An 18,360-nucleotide genomic window follows, 5' to 3' on the forward strand; every position below is an offset into this window, starting at 1 on the left:
GGGGAAATGCTTGTTATTATCCAAGTAATGATTTCGTTTTTAGTAGATTAAGTTCGTTGTCATGAATGCACGAGTGGACGGGCGGCTTGTAGCTGTTCTTTGTACCATAATTATTCATGCAGACACTCTCATATTGTTGTATTTGGTTTACGCAGATAGGTGGAAATACCATTTTGTCATTGGCTCTTTGTTTAGTTATCCATTTGTACTCTTTTCGCATTTGATGATGCATTTATTCCCTTGGTCCTTTCAACAGCAACCCCACCAACTAGATGTAACCCAAAAACAAGCAAGTATTCGCTAAAATATAAAACACTTCCTCTCTTACCCAAGCTACACCATTTGGGAGTACCGTGCAACCCAGACCCGCCGTATTTTCCTCCTCTCTCAAGAGACGCAGCTACGCCTTGCGCTGCCGCGCCTGGCCCTTGCCCTCCGTGGCTGACGCCGCGAGGACGGCGTCAAGGAGATCCGGGTTGGCGTTGAGTGTCTCCTGCGAGGCTTTGACGCGCTTGGGGTCCTGTCGGCCGATGAGCGGCACGGCGGACGCGAGCATCTCCTGAAACGGCGCGGCGACAAAGTAGCCGATCTCGTCGAACCAGCCAGCAAACTCGTTGGCGAGTGTGTATGTCTGCGGCTTGCCTTCGCTGGCGCGTTTCGGCCGCACAACAATGTCGAGGTTGTAAATGGGAATATTCTTTGTTGTCGTTGTTGAGACGATAATCTTTTTTCTGCCATTAGCTGTGCTCTGCTGTTTCGGCGGGGGGGGGGGTGAAAGGGTGGTGGCAGGCAACGTACAGTGTCGCCGGACGGCGCTGTGCCCTCGTAAATGACATTCTTCTCCTTGTACGTCGTCCAGTACGTCAGCGCACCACTAAGCACCATGTAGACGACGACGGCGGCCGCGGTCCAGTACTTGGTCGTGTCCCAGCCGAGCTTGTAGTCCCACAGGAAGCAGAGCGCGGCGACGGCAAAGGAGCTGTAACCGAGCGCGAGACGCACGTCCTGGAGGGTGTGCGTCTGCTTAAACTTGAGCGAGTTTAGGTAGTTGGGGATGGCATCGTCGGATGTGTTTTTGAGATCTGGTGGCGCAGGCCGTGTCAGAAGAGGTCACTCAAGCCAGTCGAGGAGGAGAGAGAGGGGGCTTACCCGCAAGGTTGTAGAGGGAAATCTTTTCGGCCGCCATCGTGGCTGTGGAATTGGGTGCGCCGCGGTCGTAGAAATTCCGAACAGCAAGGAGTGAGCCGTCGAGGTTGAAAGTAGTTATGCGGCGACGTGTGTGTAAGTTGTCGTGGGGAAAGGATAGCTGGCCCCAGCGACCGACAGGTGGGGACAACCTTTGAGCTGTCGCAGTGGTATTCCAGCGCCTGCCCGCCCGTACAGCACAGGCTGTCAGCCGCTGGAGCTAGCGGCATGCGGCAGAATAGTAGCTCCGGGCAGGTCCATCCATCCCGCCGCAGACCAAGCTCGGGTCAGCTCCCATCGACAACTCGCCCTGTTTCCCATCGACGGACCTCGATTTCCATCTTACCACCGCTGCGGGCCGAACCCAATTCGCCGTTCCTCCCATCATGGCGCAGATTCCGGTGCAGACCCTTTACAGGGACCCCCAGTTGTTGTACGTTTTTGCGATGCCGGCCTTTCCCTGGGCTCCCCGAGAGCCACCCACGAACAAGCAACAGCCATCACTAACTACCTCGCGCCGGTCGCCAGCTACTGGATCCTGATCCCCATCAGCGTCGTCATGGTGCTCACGGGCGTCCTCCGCCACTACGCGTCGGTGCTCATGGCGCCGGTCCCAAAGAAGCTCGATGCGCGTGCGCTCCGCGAGCAGCGGGCGCTGGCGCGCGGCGTCACCCTCCGCGGCAACCACCACGTGCTGTCCCGGCGGGCATTTGAGGCGCGCCGCGAGGCCCTCGCCGCCGGCTACGACTCGGGCGAGTTCCTCAAGGACCCCGACAGCAAGGGCAAGCCGCCCGCGAACCCGCTCAGCGACCCGGGCGCCATGGACGGCATGATGGGCATGATGAAGAACAACATGGCCATGATTATCCCCAACACGCTCATCATGAGCTGGATCAATGCGTTCTTCAGCGGCTACGTCATTAGTACGTATCGGCCCGTTTTGTGATGGAGGGCAGTGCTGAGTTTTGGTTTTGCTAACCACGGAGTATAGTGAAATTGCCGTTTCCGATCACCATCAAGTTCAAGAGCATGTTGCAAGCGGGTGTGCAGACAAAGGACATGGACCCTCGATGGATGTCAAGTATCAGTTGGTACTTTTTGTGCATCTTTGGCCTGCAGTTTGTCTATGTCTTCCTTCTCGGCAGCGACAATGGTAAGTCGCCCCGGAGGCTCCAGCAGCATGTACAGACTGAATTGCTAATACCCTCCTCACAGCCGCTAGCCAGCTTGCTCAGCAGATGCAATCCCAGCAGATGCCCATGAATCCCATGGGCGGTGCTGGCGTGGACGTCGATAAGCAGTTCAAGGCCGAGGCAGAGAACCTTCTCGTCGTTGAGCACTACTCTGTTCTGGACGAGGTTGAGAATCGCCTGCTAGCCCGTTTCTAGCGGCGTGTATTATCCCACTGGAAAAAAAAATAGACAGATGATAAAATAATGTGTACAGGATATGCGCCGTCCCATGAATGCCCCCAAATAACAGAAAATCTACCCAAACCATGTTTTCCAATAATTCCGACCTATGAGTCCCACCAAAGGCAAACGCCGAGACCTTCCTTAGCCATGCTGCCTTTGATGCGGTAGGGTGTCTTGATAGGCGAGTCTTCAGCCTGTGTAGGGCCAATGGGGGTCTGGTCGTGCCATTCCTCATCAACCACCTGTAGGCGCACCATTTCGTGGGTATCATAGAATAGTCTCTGCTCATCCACACTCCAGATCCATAGCTGTTCAGAGTGGTTGCTGGGTACGCAGTCAGCGGTGCGCGCACAACGTAACAAGGGGGGGGGGTCCGGCTTACTATTCAGCACCAGGAGGCAGCTCCTCAAACGGCACAAAGATGTCGTCGAAGAAGTCTGTCCGTACATTGATACCGGCTGGCGTGGAGCTACGTATGCGGCCGATGAGGACTTCACCTTTGAATGGGCGAAAGACAATCATTCGAAACTCGGCTTTTTTTGAGAGAAAGTTAGCTGGCGTCGTGGAATGAAAGATAGGCTCGGAGGTGTCATACCATTTACATTGACCAGTCCCGTACCATTGCCAATGAGTCCCTCTGACGTCCATAGAATATCATATAGGCATATGCATAAGCCGATTTTCTGAATAACCTGTAGCAATGAAAAGTCAGCCTACGTGCCCCGCGATGTTCTGGCGAGGTTCACTCACCTTGTTGGAGTATTTTGCATTAATGTTGTCTTCAATGGCGATTATACTGCGCTTGGAAAAGTCTTCTGGCGCAATTTGTACCAGGTCGGAGATTTTGGTCTAAAGCAACACTCTGATTATTATTCGGTGCGTCGAGTTACATGGCTTGGCAAACGTACTAGGATAAACATGACGGACTCGTTGCGGCAACGACCTGCCAGAGCTCAACTCAAACGGTTGCAGTCACGGCGCCCAATTTGAGAAGAAAGGGATATGAGAGGCTAGATGACTGCTCGGAATCCGCTCGACGAGGGAGAAAAAGACGAGCTATTGCTGGGACTTGGATGGCCGTCAGCTTCATAGACGCGCCTCTGGTCTTAGAAAATTAAAGAGCTGGCGGACAAATCCGCTGCATAGACCTAAACGGGTTTAGGTGTCAAGCCTCACTGTGGCTTGAGGCTCTTGACCGCCTGCCGATTACAGTTTTAGGGTGACTCGTAGCTCAACTCTGAAGACTGTGGCAGAAAAAAAAGGGTATCATGGCACCTAGAACACCTAGAACCTACCTCGTTAATACCTGTCCTGGGAAATCTGACGATCCCGCTTCTCCTCAGGCTTCAGGCAACGAAACAACTAACCGCATCATTTGGGATCCCGTTGGGCACGACAGCGTACGCCTAGTACGGTCAAGGTAAAGCAAACTCATGCTATTCGGACACTGTTGCTTGTTTGTTTAATTGCGGCGTCGTTTCTCCTTCTCTCATCACCGCCTGCTTGCTGCCTGCTTTCTACCCGAGCGCTCTCTCGCCCCTTCCTCCTTGCTCCAATACCTAACTAGCTATCTCTTTCCGTCAACCCACTATTCCAGGGCAAACATTTTCTCCTCTTGTTGGGTGAAAACCAGCAAGCGCACACTCACCCCTGACATCTCTACATTGACCTCTGCCTCGTACGCATCATGTCGGGATACGGGTATGGGCCGCCACCGCCCCCGCCCCCAACGTCGAGCGCTCTAGGGGGATTTGGTCGCGGATCCAGCTTGCCGCGACGTGGAGGCTCTCACGGCCGTGGAGGTCGTGGAGGACAGGGACACCACAGTGCGCCTCGTCATGAGCAGCACCATGCTACGCAGCCGCGGTACGACTATCCACCACAGCCCTATGCGCATCACCCTGCTGCCGCGATGAGTTACCCTCCTGCGCCTGCTCCCGGCTATCCGCACCAAGTTCATCCTCCCGCCTCCCAATGGGGCCATGAGCACGCCGGCCATCATGCGCACGCCGCTGCACCGATGCCACCCGCCTCGTATCCTCCAACATATCCCCCGCAGAGCTACCCTCCGACGCATTACACCCCTCCACAGCCGGTCCCCTACCCGCCGCCTCAGCACTACCCCTATGGCGCGCCGCCGCCACCGAACCCGTCTCAGTGGAATGGGTCGGTACCGCCGCAGCATGTTGGTGGCCGGCCAACCCGCGGCGGATATAACGACAAAGGCCCAAGGGTAACGGCAAGACCTCCAACTGGAGGCGGCTATGCACAGCCCTACCAGTCCGACCCCCGTGCTCACCACCCTGCTCAGCACTATCCATATGGGGGGCCCTCCTCCCCCTCCTTCAGCGCAACGCCATGCCTCTCACCAAAAGGACACGCAGCACGGGCAGTACCCGCGTCGCGGTCGTGGAGGAGGACACAGGGATGGCGGCAATCGTGGCCGAGGTGGCCACAACAACGACAGACGCCATAACAACAATGCCAAACCCAATCAAAATTCCGCCCAGCACAAAAATGACTCGGCATCTCTTGGAAAGAAGAAGAAGCGCAAGACGAACACACTTGGCTTGACCCCTGGGATGGAGTCGGAATCCGAAGACGACGAAGGCGAGGAACAGGCTCTCAGTGAGTTGATAGGAGAAGAAGCACTGAGGTATGCAAATCTTCCTGTATCTGTCAAATCACCGCAACAATACTAACAACGAATCTAGAATTAGCGATGTTTCTTCTTTTCTTAAAGAGCGTCGTAAAAATTACCCCACGAAAGCTCGTACTGAGGCCAGGAAAGCAGCCGCGCAAGCGCAAAGGAACGAGGACAAGGCTGCCTCGCTTGAGAAGGAAGCAGACAAGCTGCGGAGGCAGCTGCGCAAAGTCGAATCTTCTATTAAGCGAAAGCGAGAGCAAGGCGATGAGGGAGACGAGATGCGTGGAGCTTCTGATGACTCGTCTGACGATGGGCCCCCGGAGTCTCTCTCAACGAAAGCAAAATCTACCACTATCCCCAGCCGACCACTCCCCACCGCTGCCGGAAAGAGGGCAGATATCACTAGGCACTGCAAGTACTATTCGACAGGTGGTACCTGCGGCAAGAAGGGCAAGTGCCGCTTCGTGCATGACCCGGAGATCCGTGAGGCCGCCATCAAGGAACGGGAGGCCAACAACGGCCGCCTGACTATCCAGCAGCGGTTGATTCTTAATGACAAAGAGCAAGAAGATTTGACAGTCCTGCGATCCATCCAGTATCTCCGTCAAAAGGGTATCATGTCTGACGCCGTTGCCGCGAGTGCGGCAGCATTGAATGGCAGCGAAGAAAATGGCAGCAGCGAATCTTCAAAGGTCAAGAAGGAGGCTAAGGCTGCCAGTCAAGACCCAGGCCCGCCCCTTGTCGTCTCGTCTACTTCTCCATATCAGTTACCGCCGCCTCCCGCCTCGGTATTGCCGGTGACTGTCAAGGAGGAGTTTGGTGCGATGACGGCACAGGGCCACTCAAACGGCAAGGCAGATAGCCCGGAAAGCACCAAGCACTACGAGGGCTGGCTCCTCCAACCCTATGGTTCCAATGGCAGGGAAAACAACGTTACGCCGTGAGTACCGGCGCGTTGAATCATCATGTACAATTGCGAGCAAGAGCAACCTGGCGCAGAAACTGTATCAGATACCGTAGATATACCAAGGGGTACAATATATACTTCAGTGCTTACTTGATTACAAACAGCTTTGCTTTGTGATTGCGACTACTGAAGGAATATCACTATTTGAAAGAGATTGCGAGCAATGCGAAATAACACTTGTGACACTTAACACGCACGTCTCAGCGGTATAGAAATGTATAAACAAAACTCCATCGCGAACTGTCTATATACTAGGGATGCTGACTGAACCCCCATGCATCTGCGCACCACCCCGTTTGCCATCTTTATAAGAGCAAAATGAAGAAACAATGACGGAACCCAGGAGCAGAGTGCGGTAGACAAAACAGTAAAAAGAAAAAAAAAGACGTCAACGCTATGGTATATTCTCATGCTGCTCCCACTCCTTCCTGTTCTCTTCAACGTGTTCCACCCTCTCGTCCACGGTGGCATGGCATCGGCCACTGCCAGTAATCAGGAGCCGGGACATGTTCCAAGACGAGCAGAGGACAAATCACCGGTAGTCGCCATAGGCGCGACGACGACGCTCCTCCTTGGCGGCCTTGAGGCTCTTCTCCAGCCTCTCCTCGCGAACATCCTCCAGGCGGGCGATGCGCGCCGCGCGGTCCTCCTCGTCGTCGATGTCGTCGATGCCAGCCTCCATGTCTTCGGAGGCGTCCGAGTTGTAGTCGTAGCCAGTCGGACGACCATCACCGCGGCCGTCGTCGTCGTCGTCGTCGTAATCGATAAAGTCGTCCATATCCTCGTCATACTCTTCGTCGTGCTGGTGGGCACGGACCTTGGGCGCACTGAGCAGCGCGCCGCCGCGCGGGGCGTCGTGGTGCCGCTTCTTGCCGTCGACAGCGTCGGGCTTGGGCCGCGCAGTGCCCGCATACCCGGTCGTCGCCGTTGCGGCCTTTTTGACACGCTTCCCCGGCTCCACCGCGGCAGCGGCGGGCCCGCGGCGGGCAGAGCCAGGTGCTGTCACTGATCGTTGCCTGGACAAGGACGAGCTGGCGCCAGGTCGTCGGGGGCCACCATTGCCGGTGCCCGCAGGTCGCTGTAGAGGTCGTGACGTCCCTCCATATCCGGTGGAAGCTGCGGCCGCCTTCTTCTCACGTGCGGCGGTGGCCGCGGCTGCTGCTGCCTGCAGCTCCTCTTTGGACCGCTTCGGGGGCTTCTCTACCTTTTTGTGCTGAATCTTGCCCACCTGGCCCATGGAAACTTGCGCAGCCTTGCCACGGGCCAGGATCTCGGCAAACGATCCCTTCTTTGGCGCCGTCCTCGGGGCTGCGGCGGACGACAACGCGGGTTGGGGTCTTCTCGAAATCGTCGTCGGGGGCGCTCCGGGCGTCGAGCCGGCAGGCCGACCAGTTGCTGTTCCGGTGTAGGGCTGGCCGGCGGCAGCGGATGAGGAGGCCCTATCGCTCGACGGTCGGGTGTTCGGGTTCAGCTTGGACGGCGGGGGCGTAACCCGCCGTGCCTTGCTGGCGCCGCTGGCAAGCTCGCCGCTGGCCTTTCGCTTGATGTTGGCGGTAGGGTTTGGGCGGCCGGGCGCCGAGGCCTTGCCCGGCCCTCCGCTGATCGAAGCTAACAAATCACCGATCTGGATACAGTCAGTCATGAAAAAGAAGGGGGTGCTGCGGAGAGTCTTGAGGACTCTTGCGTCTCTTGGGGGCCGGGGGTTTCGACTTACAGGCATCGTGCAAAACCAAATTGAAGGGCCGTTGAAGATGCTGTCTAGGTGCGTGGTAGAAGGAAAAGATATGTGCCTGCTGCTCAGCACTTAGTCACAGCCCCGGGACCCAAAGTCAAGGCTCTGATGCTCCTCGCAAGTTGGGCAAGCTCCGACCTGGGGCGCCGAGGCAGCAGCGTTTTTTGTTCGACGTGTACAGAGCACAGCCGCGTCGAGGAGAAGAGAAGCCAATGAAATTAAAGTAAATACTAAACAAAAGCGGTGTGAGGAGGCCCTTGTGATACTGTGCTTCACAGACCGCTGTATGAGGTAGATTGCTGCGCGACAAAGAACATGAAAAGAAAAAGACGTGACTGACTGATTGGCACTTAATAACCACCACACCAGAAGCCACCAGAAGCCTAACCAACCAAGGGTGGCTGGCTGGTCGTCAAAAAGAGCACGCGCCACAATTATGAAGGAATGGAGCACGTGATGCGTACACAGCCTGTGGCGCTGCCAACTGTGGCTGTTGCACTGGTGGAGACGCCAGAAGAGGGATCCACATTGTCGCCCACGCCCTAACCTGAGTGGCTCGCTAACCACATTAACCCGTCGCCCACAAACTGGAAAAGAATTGTGTGAGGGCATCCACTGCTGGGGCTCTTGCGCTGCCCATTTTGTCGCGACCCGCCAGCGCAGGCCTTCCTCTTCCTGTAACCTACTTTCAAGCCAATTCAACAAAAATTTGAACCCGAAGGTTTCAGTCTCCGCCTCAATACTCGCGGTTAAAGTGATTGATTTCTCGTGTTTCTCCCAAACAGTGAGTTACCCCGCGCTGCGCATGCCTGCCTGTCAAACGCCGATTTCATACTTTTTGCGCCATGGGCTTTTTTCCCTCGAGATTACAAACCGTCAACCAACCCGGCTCGAGGAGGGGGAGTCTTTGTGGTCAATCAGAAATCGCTCCGACAGCGCAGAGCACTGTTCGCTCTTGAGACTACAGCCTGACTAACTGGACCTCTTCTTTCTCTCACGACTAGAACATTCAAAATGAAGCACCTCGCAGCTTACCTTCTTCTTACCCTCGGCGGTAACGAGTCCCCCTCCGCCAAGGACATCAGCGGCGTCCTCTCTGCCGTCGGCATTGAGGCCGACGATGAGCGCGTCAAGACTCTCCTCTCCGAGCTCAAGGGCAAGGACATCAACGAGGTACGATATTACCACAAGCCCCCCCCCCGGAGGCGCTTGTCGACGAATTGAACCGTTCCTGCGAAAACACGGCGGTGCTCGGCCTCGCAGGGAAGGACATTCGCTACAAGACAGCCTCCCCCCCTCTCGCGGCACACGCATACATGGTGGATGTGAAAAATGCTAACTTGCAGTTTTGTAGCTGATCTCCGAGGGTGCCAGCAAGCTCGCCTCCGTTCCCTCTGGCGGCGGTGGCGGTGCTGCTGCCGCTGGTGGTGCCGCTGCTGCTGGTGCTGCCGATGCTCCCGCTGCTGAGGAGAAGGAGGAGGAGAAGGAAGAGTCCGATGAGGATATGGGATTCGGTCTGTTCGACTAAGCGGTCTATTTACGACTCTTACGGTAACGACGAAAAAAAGGAACATGAATCAAGGTCGGGGGGTTTTTTTTCCGGGAACCAAAAAGCGATTTTCATGGTTTTCGAGCTTTGTGCAACAGACATGGTTGGTTTAGAAATTGGACCAATGTGCACACTTGGGGGTTTACGTCTTGAACACGCTTTGTTGCGCTAGTTGAAGTTGTTTGACCTCGAGATTTACGATGAATCATAATCCTTTTCCAGAATTGTTGCAGCTGTTATCTTGCTAGTGATGATGTGATTAGAGCTGTGTTGTGTCCACCTTGGTGGTAAGTTAAAACGCTGCGTCCTTTCCATAACAGGCCATTAGATTACATATTTGTAAGTCCCATTAATATTCCATCGCCTGGCTTCTCTCTACCTCTTCTCCGGCCGGTAGTCGGATTCATCGCCCTGCCAGGAAAACCTGCGCGGTTCCGCTACTTCTTCATAGGCAGGCAGAGGCGGCGAACCTTCGCGGGGACCAATAGCCGAGAAGCGCTCCTCTCGAGGCTCCGGGTGCACATCTTGATGCGCACTGTCGTCGTCCGACTCGCCACTAGTGCTACTACTACTACTACTTTAACAATGTTAGCCATGGTGGTGCCCCCGGCCCGGGCCTCTTATTCTCCCGCTCGAATACTTACGAGTACCATGCTTGTAGCTCTCCGGCGGCTTGATAACCCAAGAGGTTGTGGACAGCGGCTTGAAACTCTTCCTCGCCGCTGCACGGGTTGCGGGCGGCGACGGGATGGATGCCAATGTGTAGCGGCGACGTTGCTCGTGTCGTCGGTGCCGCCTGGCCAAACGCTTCCGTTTCCGTCGTAGGTAGCGACATTTGCTTGTCTGCTATGACGGCAGCGGGGACGGCGGTGACGGCCTTGATGCCAAACGCCTCTTTGAGCTTGGTGAAGCGACCGCCACCCGTACCCTGACTGCCGTCTTCTAATTTCGTGAAGCGACCGCCGTTGGTACACTGGCAGCTGGTTGTCGTGGACGGTATGCGCTCGTGAGTGTGGTTATGTTGGTGGTGGTGGTGGTGGTTGTGGCGGTGGCCGAGGTGGGATACTCTGCGTATCGCGTGGTGCGTGGACTCGTTGCAAGACTTGCAGCTCTTGTGCCGCCCGCAGAGATAGATGCTGACGCCGGTAAAGACGAGTATGGCGAAAATGCTCACGGAAAGCGCAGCAATTTGCGCGGGGGTGGCTGGCGCCGTCTCCTGGTCAGCCGGGTGTTGGCCCTTGTCAGTTCTCGCCGTGTGCCCGTCAAACGACGACCGGGAAAACGGGTGTCACTCACGGCGGTAGGTGGCATGCTTGCGGCTGCGCGAGCGCGTAAGATGTATGCGTCTACAAGTGAATGCAGCGCAGAGTATTGTGACAGTCGTGCAGAGACGTCCCGATTGGGTTGCTGGACGGGTTAGACAACGGGATGTGAGGGGGGATAAGTTCGGCTGGGAAGCTGCAGGAAGCAGCTCGAGTTAGGTATGTAATCAGCCTGGATGAAAATGGACAGTTCAGTCGTCTGGGGCTGCCAAGCCAGGGTGAGAGGCAGGCAAACAATTCTGCTGTAGTCGGGTGACACAAGGCTACTTGCCGAATAAACTACCTGCCTACTGTAGCTACCAAAGGTTGGCCTGGATATCAGGCCCGTTCATCGGCCCTTTGGGGACGCCCAACTGGAGAGAAACAGCGCCAGCAGTGTCGCCGGCGAATACTGAGACATCTGAAAAAATAGGCCCTGTCAAGCACGATCCCAGTGCACTGCTGAAATGTCAGGCCCTGTGCCCTGTAATGGCATAACAGTGCTCAGCCAAGACGTCCATGTCCCTCCCCCCGGCCTCATTCGCGGCGCCCCAAAGCAAACAATTGCCCGCTTGGCAAGGTTTAACAGCACTGTATTTCGCCATCGCTACCAGTATAGAGTAGAGGAAGGGGGCGATGACGAAACAAGCCATGTTCTATTAATATAAAGAATGTTCTACCCGCATGGGACGATTAATCTGGGTGCTGCAGCCGTGTTAGTCCAGTGCTGCAGCCGCGCTGCAACACCTGTTTTTCCTTCCCCGCTACCGGATCGAGACGACAACCAACCTGTGCCGCAATTCCGGTGTTTGACAAAAAATTTATTACAACGGCATCTTCCGTCGAGGGTGATTGCCTGTCGCGGTGGCAAGCAAGATCGGTGAGCCGGCCTGTCTCGGAGACCAGTACCTTGAACGGGGAAGCCCAACTCACTTACAAGGGTGCATTCCTTTTTCTGACGTCGTAATAGCTATTATTAAACTCGGTGTTATTAGAGACGTCCTGTAATAACAGACTTGTGCTAATCCAGTTCTAGCCCAGCTAGTCTCTAAACAGTCACCTTTTTATATCTTCATTGCGCCTTTTTTGCCTTAGTCGTCTTAGCGGCAACGGGCAGTATGTCACTCTCCGCAATCAGTCTCCAGAAGCACCAAGCGTAGCAAATCATAAAGCCAGCGGCGCCAATGCCAACGTTAGCCACTACCCAGAGATCAGGCTTACTCGGCGGCGGCGGTAAAAGCGCCTGGGCAATGTGCCAGGCAACCATCAATACGTAAAATCCCGAATGCAGCGCCAATGTAGCGTACCGCACAAGTGGCGTAGTGTGAGCGTCTTGCAGCGGAGCGGTCCATGACACAGGTGGGAGACCAAGAAGGTATGCCCAAAGAAGAGTGAGCACCACATAGGGGATGGTAAGGTCCACACGCTGCAACAGCGGGAACATGGTCCACGCGCCGAGTATGTTAGCGAAACCGACCCAGGAGCGCACGTTTCCACTCAAACCCTGCTTGCCCGCAAGAAGCATCGTCATAGGCATCAAAGGCAGCAACACGCTCTTTTCATGAACCTGGTAGCTGAAGAGAAAGAAGCCCCAAGCCGTCGTGGCAAAGGCCAACGGCATAGTAGCCTTGAGCGGCTTGGCGAACAGAATCAGGTTTGGCGGGATAATGGCCAGCAGCGTAAACAGAAGGGAGGCCTTTTGCAGCAAGTCATTGGGGTAGTTGCGTAGCTTGATTACCACATTGGCAGCACACCAAAAGTTTGCGACCTTGTCCTCGAAGAGACCACGGGCAAACGGAAACACACGGTGCACCATTTGCACGAGCTGCTCCACCACAGGATAGTAGAAAGCATCGGTATCGAGATAGTCCGAGAGAAATGATAGGATCGGCAGCGGTGGTGGAGGGCCTCCGAGCTCGGCGCGCGAGGAGATGCCACGGTGTTCATCATAGAGAGCACCGGCGATGATTGGCACCAGAAGGACGGCAAACGAGACGAGCGTTACCAGGGCAATGCCAATGAGGCGGCCAATGCTAATGTTAGGCTTAACACAACGTCCAAGAAGGTAAGCGAAGACGCTGAACGCATAGTAGAGCGCCATCTGCTTAAAGCCCAGTGCACCGACGAAGAAGACGGCAGCCCATCTGTATCGCTCAGCGAGGAGACTCGACATGCTAGCAAGCACCAGCCCCAGCATGACTGTATTGTATTGGAAGTGAACATGGTCAATGAGTATGGTGCCGGGTTGCATTAGGATGGCAACGAGGGCGACATTGCTGGCCCAGTTCGGCACGCTGCTCAGCCTGCTGAAGCGGCGGACGAACACCACGACAGCCGGGATGTAGGTAAGGTACTCGGAGACGATGACGGATGCGCGCATGAAAACTTTGAGATTGGCGTCATGAGATCCGCGCGACGTAAAGAGCGCAAACCACGCAGGGTCAAACAATGCGCCAATCTTGCCAAGAAGCCAGCTGTGATAGGCCGTCAGGGGCGGGTAGTCGAGCCCCCACCACTCGAGATCGTGAAAGTACCATTGGGAGATGGGAAGATGCGTCGTGATTTCCATCCAGTGTCGCTGCGCCTCGTAATCGCCAAATAGGGGGGGACGCTCGAAGCCTGTAGCAAGTAAATGAAGGAGGTGGTCAGCGCGCACGTCTGTCAAGAGGCCGTTTGCTGGCCATGGAAGGAGATGAGCAACGTACCAGAGTAACCCCAGAATCCTGCAGCCCAGCGAAACAGGCCAGCGACCATGAGTACGAGGGGGAGGACGGTCCATTGCGATGATGCCGTGCGCAGCGGCCAGAGGAATCCGGCCAGTGGGAACAAGGGTGCTTTGGAGGGAGCTTCGGCGCGCGGCCGGACATCGAGGTCGATGGCGTTTGTCTTGCCCTTGCGCCTGGGCTTGTGCGAGGCAGGGCTGGCCATGGCCATTTATTCCTTGGCCCTGGTTTTATACCTGACGCGTAATAGAAACCGACATGCAGAAGAACCAGTTGCGGCGTCGAGAGAACAGCACGAAGCTGAGGGGGGAAAAGGAGAAACGGAGTCGCGAAAAAGAGTGACGTGTGAGGATGAAGCTTGGAGCACCTCTGGTGGAGTGAGCAAGCTTGGTATTAGTTACCTGTGTGGCCTTTAGCCCACGCTACGGATAACCCATAACTACCTACGATGTTGGCTATCAAAGTAAATGAAACGAGCTCGACATGCAGCACAAACTGCCCTAGGATCATTGCTGTATTACTTTTCTCGATGGAATTCCTTCTCATACTGGTATGAACATTTTTTTTGTTGCCTCGAAATGTGATGGATTTGTCGAGGTTCTAGTTATCGTAGCTTTTCTCCATGAACCCACACTCTCTCATCGGTCTGAGACACCAACTCAGAAACTAAATACAACCCTAACGGCAAGGCAAAGCCAAGACAAAGCTTGACGAGTAGGCTGACCTTCGAATCGGGCGAAGGTATTTTCTGCGGGTCAAGTTACGAGGGCTGCAGGGGAAGGGAGAGAAGGTAGGTGGTTCATAAAATGAAGAACTTCGACAGGGAAAGAGGAGGGGACTGAAAACGAAAAGGAGAAACCATTTCGACTACGTATCGACAGTGGCTAAGACTGTGTAGGTCAAACCCGCCCGTTTCGTTGTAACGTTTACGTGTTTGTGGTCGCTAACAGCCAGATGTACTTGGTAGAAACTTAATATCAGGCTACCGAGGCAGAAATCAACCTGGTCGTTTTTTTGCTCATTGGAATGCAAACATAACACGATGATAGCAAATCAAAGCTAGGAGGGCTCAGCAAAGGGATTCCTGCAACTGTCTCAGTCCTCGTCTGATATCGCTAACTACCTAGCGGCGTGGTTCGGCGCAGCAAGGGAATGTTGCATGAATATGGTATGGCGGGCAACATTGGATGACCAATTGAATAGCTTGCTTGAAACCGCATTTGCGATGAAATTCCATAGTTTCAATCTTAAGCTATGATGTGATTGTCCAATGAAGCCGTTTGTCGAGTCATGGTCACTAATACCAGGTATTCAACTAACGTTGAGTGGCTCTCGAATAATGCGCAAATCAGTGATATTAATATGCGTAAAACTACAAAATATGTCCATGCACCTCTCTATCCCCGGCAATGGCCTCTTTCTAGCTTTTCTGAATGGTGTCATGCCGTATAACTGACGCCTGATACGTCAACTTGTGTACTGGGAGAGCGTCCCACAATTTCCTCATCAACCTCACGACCAGCAGAACAGCTGAGCCTCCTCGCTCCTTCAACCAACCCACTCCCTGCGTGCCAGTCTCACATTTGTCATCTCCATTATCGTGGCATGGCCTCTGCGCATTCATCGGAGCTCAATAGCTGCGGCAATCTCACCCGCAGTAATCGGCTCTACGCTATGCCAAAATCCTGATTTCGCCCTCTGGCCAGAAGTTCTTTGTTCAATTCTTTGTTCAATTCTTTGTTCAACTTCCTTCCACCACAACGACCCAGTCGCACGACCGACAGCTGGCCACCCAGCAAAACCCCATCACGAACCCCATGGCTCCCTTGCCTCCCAACCGTGGCGATGCGGACGGCGACGAAGGTCAGCCAGAGTCGTCGTCACGCGCTTCGCTCTCTTCCGTTTCTACGACCAGCCTGGTATTCGACCGCCTCCAGGAAGAGGTCGAGAAAAAGCCCTCTGATCGCAAGACGAGCTATCGCGATACCGACAACAACTACAAGCCCTTCCGCGACGAGGACGAGGACGAAAGCAATGACCATGATCTAGAGAGTGGCCCCTTTCTTCCTCAGTCCGGCACTGGCGCTGGCGCCGGCGCCGGCATCGGCAAGGAGATCCCCATGGACCGCAGCCTCAAGCGCGTGCTCTTCATCACCTTTGCGGCTCTCGTCGCGTTCTGGTGCCTTGGCCTGGCCCTCTTTCTCTTCACTGGCGGCCATAGGCATGCCAGCGATAGCGAACACGACCCCAACGCTGACTCGCGAGGTTCTGGGAAATCTGTCACCCTAGCCCAAGTCCAGTCCGGATTTTGGTCTCCCCATTACGAATCGATTAGCTGGATCGCCAGCCCGGACGGCCAGGACGGCCTACTCCTCGAGGAGGGCACCAGCGACCTCGGTCACCTAGTTGTTGAAGATGTTCGCAACAGCCTTGATACACCCGATGCTGCTGCCAATGCCGTGAGCACCAAGGTTCTCATGAAGGAATCTTCCTTCAAGCATAGCGGCAACCAGCTCTATCCCACAAAGCTCATCCCGAGCCCGGATCTCAAGAGCGTTCTTATCGCTGTCCACCACAGAAAGAACTGGCGACACTCATTCACAGCCGAGTACTATGTCTTGGATGTTGAGACGCAGGCTGTAGAGCCTTTGGTTCCGTGGGAAGATGACGTCCGCGTTCAGCTCGCCACCTGGAGCCCCCAGAGCGACGCAATTGCCTTTACTCGCGATAATAACATGTTCATTCGCCACATCAGAGGCAGCAAGCAGATTGTTCAAATCACCAAAGACGGTGGCCCCGAGTACTTTTACGGCATTCCCGACTGGGTATACGAAGAGGAAGTCTTTAGCGGGAACAGCGCCACCTGGTGGTCTGCCAACGGCAAGTATCTCGCTTTCCTACGCACCAACGAGACTGGCGTGCCCGAATTTCCAATCCAGTACTTCAAATCACGACCCAGCGGTAACAAGCCCAGCGAAGGCGAAGAGTCATATCCCGACGTCGTCAAGATCAAGTACCCCAAAGCTGGCGCGCACAACCCCGTCGTCGACCTCCTCTTGTTTGACGTAGATGCAGGCGAGGTCTTCTCAGCTGAGGCCAAGGGCCAGTTTCCGCCCGAGAACCGCATCATCAACAACGTCCTCTGGGCCGGCGATCAGCTCCTCGTTAAGGAGACAAATCGAGTCAGCGACTTCCTCAAGGTCTTCCTGTTTGACGTTGCCAAACGCCAGGGTCAGATAGTCAACTCGGTCAACATCAAGGATATTGACGGTGGCTGGTTTGAAATTTCGCACACAATGGAGTACGTGCCCGCAGACTGGTCCAAGGGCCGCCGCCACGACGGCTACATTGACAGCGTCATCCACGAAGGCTACGAGCACATTGGCTACTTTACCCCCCTCAACAACAGCGAGCCTGTCCTCCTGACCTCGGGTGCGTGGGAGGTTGACGACGCACCTTCGGCCGTCGACCTTGACAACAACCTAGTGTACTTTATCGGGACCCGGGAATCGTCCATTCAGCGCCACGTCTACTCGGTCAAGCTCGACGGGTCCGACCTTAAGCCGTTCACTGACATCTCTGAGGAGGCCTACTACAGCGTCACCTTTTCCTCGGGCGCCGGCTACGCGCTCCTCTCCAACCGCGGGCCCAAGGTGCCCACCCAGCGCATCGTCGCCACCCCATCCAACCCGGACCCCTACCACCGCGTCCTGGAGGACAACGCCTTGCTGGCTGAGCACGCGCGCACGCACGCGCTCCCCGTGCTCAAATACGGCACCATCGACGTCGCCGACAACGTCTCCCTTAACTACGTCGAGCGCCGCCCGCCGCACTTTGACGCGCGCAAGACATACCCGGTGCTCTTCCAGCACTACTCTGGCCCCAACTCGCAGACCGTCACCAAGCGCTTCGCCGTCGACTTTCAGTCCTACGTCGCCTCGTCTCTCGGTTACGTCGTCGTCACAGTGGATCCGCGCGGCACCGGCTTCAAGGGCCGCGCACACCGCGTCGTCGTCCGCGACCAGCTCGGCGTCGTCGAGGCCGCTGACCACATTGCCGCCGCCCGCCACTTTGCCGCCCGGTCCTATGTCGACCGTACCCGCCTCGCTCTCTGGGGCTGGTCCTACGGCGGCTTCCAGACGCTCAAGACGCTTGAGGCTGACGCCGGCCGCACTTTTTCGTACGGCATGGCCGTTGCCCCCGTCACCGACTGGCGCTTCTACGACAGCATCTACACGGAGCGCTACATGCGCACCCCTCAGGAAAACCCCGACGGCTACGCCCGCTCCCGCGTCGCCAACGCCACCGCCCTCGGCCAGGCCACCCGCTTCCTCATCATGCACGGCTCCGGCGACGACAATGTCCACTTTCAAAACTCTCTCACTCTTCTAGATGACCTCGACCTCGCCGGCGTAGAAAATTACGACGTCCACGTCTTTCCCGACAGCGACCACGGCATCTACTTTCACAACGGCAACAAGATTGTCTATGATAGTATGTTTATTTGAACCCCAAACTAGGCCCCTTTGTGGACCGAGAATGCAGCACTGACTTGTGTGTGCGTAAAACAGAATTGAACAATTGGCTCATTAATGCCTTCAACGGGGAATGGCGCAAGACCGCTCATCCCACACCTAACCCTAACAAGCGGCGCTCCGAGGAGCGGTTGGTCTTGTAACGCTCAATGCCGTTTTTGCAATGATGATTATATATGGAGGAACTTGCGAAATTTGTGCTTTCCTCGTTTACTTTTGTTTTGGACACCATGCGGCAGCAGTCACGCGGCGAATACATAGCATGTTTTTTTTTTCAGATCGAAATTCAAATAGCAACATTAATTG

The 18,360-nt window shown here is 55.4% G+C and overlaps 8 protein-coding genes across 8 annotated transcripts; 4 read left to right on the forward strand and 4 right to left on the reverse strand.

Moving 5' to 3' along the window:
* Positions 1-400: 400 nt before the first annotated feature.
* On the reverse strand, positions 401-1,186 carry CCM_07267 (signal peptidase complex component, putative; the record flags this gene model as incomplete). Its single annotated transcript, XM_006672405.1, has 3 exons — positions 401-724; positions 799-1,082; positions 1,150-1,186. 3 exons carry the CDS (start codon positions 1,184-1,186, stop codon positions 401-403), a joined length of 645 nt encoding a protein of 214 aa, XP_006672468.1.
* Positions 1,187-1,571: 385 nt separating this feature from the next.
* Positions 1,572-2,573, forward strand: CCM_07268 (DUF850 domain protein; the record flags this gene model as incomplete). The annotated part of the gene is made up of 4 exons (XM_006672406.1): positions 1,572-1,618; positions 1,714-2,108; positions 2,177-2,338; positions 2,401-2,573. The coding sequence occupies 4 exons, from the start codon at positions 1,572-1,574 to the stop codon at positions 2,571-2,573; spliced, it is 777 nt and encodes a 258-aa protein (XP_006672469.1).
* A 131-nt stretch (positions 2,574-2,704) lies between these two features.
* CCM_07269 (DNA-directed RNA polymerase III, putative) lies at positions 2,705-3,520 on the reverse strand (the record flags this gene model as incomplete). The annotated part of the gene is made up of 5 exons (XM_006672407.1): positions 2,705-2,924; positions 2,983-3,133; positions 3,196-3,292; positions 3,351-3,449; positions 3,509-3,520. 5 exons carry the CDS (start codon positions 3,518-3,520, stop codon positions 2,705-2,707), a joined length of 579 nt encoding a protein of 192 aa, XP_006672470.1.
* Positions 3,521-4,287: 767 nt separating this feature from the next.
* Positions 4,288-6,331, forward strand: CCM_07270 (uncharacterized protein; the record flags this gene model as incomplete). The annotated part of the gene is made up of 4 exons (XM_006672408.1): positions 4,288-4,833; positions 4,859-5,228; positions 5,344-6,187; positions 6,319-6,331. The coding sequence occupies 4 exons, from the start codon at positions 4,288-4,290 to the stop codon at positions 6,329-6,331; spliced, it is 1,773 nt and encodes a 590-aa protein (XP_006672471.1).
* Positions 6,332-6,746: 415 nt separating this feature from the next.
* Positions 6,747-7,934, reverse strand: CCM_07271 (Chromatin SPT2; the record flags this gene model as incomplete). Its single annotated transcript, XM_006672409.1, has 2 exons — positions 6,747-7,838; positions 7,929-7,934. The coding sequence occupies 2 exons, from the start codon at positions 7,932-7,934 to the stop codon at positions 6,747-6,749; spliced, it is 1,098 nt and encodes a 365-aa protein (XP_006672472.1).
* Positions 7,935-8,960: 1,026 nt separating this feature from the next.
* Positions 8,961-9,474, forward strand: CCM_07272 (60S acidic ribosomal protein P2; the record flags this gene model as incomplete). The annotated part of the gene is made up of 3 exons (XM_006672410.1): positions 8,961-9,119; positions 9,152-9,265; positions 9,301-9,474. 3 exons carry the CDS (start codon positions 8,961-8,963, stop codon positions 9,472-9,474), a joined length of 447 nt encoding a protein of 148 aa, XP_006672473.1.
* A 2,394-nt stretch (positions 9,475-11,868) lies between these two features.
* Positions 11,869-13,724, reverse strand: CCM_07273 (glucosyltransferase; the record flags this gene model as incomplete). Its single annotated transcript, XM_006672411.1, has 2 exons — positions 11,869-13,415; positions 13,502-13,724. The coding sequence occupies 2 exons, from the start codon at positions 13,722-13,724 to the stop codon at positions 11,869-11,871; spliced, it is 1,770 nt and encodes a 589-aa protein (XP_006672474.1).
* Positions 13,725-14,900: 1,176 nt separating this feature from the next.
* On the forward strand, positions 14,901-18,197 carry CCM_07274 (dipeptidyl aminopeptidase; the record flags this gene model as incomplete). The annotated part of the gene is made up of 4 exons (XM_006672412.1): positions 14,901-14,965; positions 15,095-15,176; positions 15,226-18,013; positions 18,091-18,197. 4 exons carry the CDS (start codon positions 14,901-14,903, stop codon positions 18,195-18,197), a joined length of 3,042 nt encoding a protein of 1,013 aa, XP_006672475.1.
* Positions 18,198-18,360: the final 163 nt, after the last annotated feature.

The sequence above is a fragment of the Cordyceps militaris genome (genome assembly GCF_000225605.1).
Source record: "Cordyceps militaris CM01 unplaced genomic scaffold CCM_S00005, whole genome shotgun sequence".
Classification (NCBI taxonomy): Eukaryota; Fungi; Ascomycota; class Sordariomycetes; order Hypocreales; family Cordycipitaceae; genus Cordyceps; species Cordyceps militaris.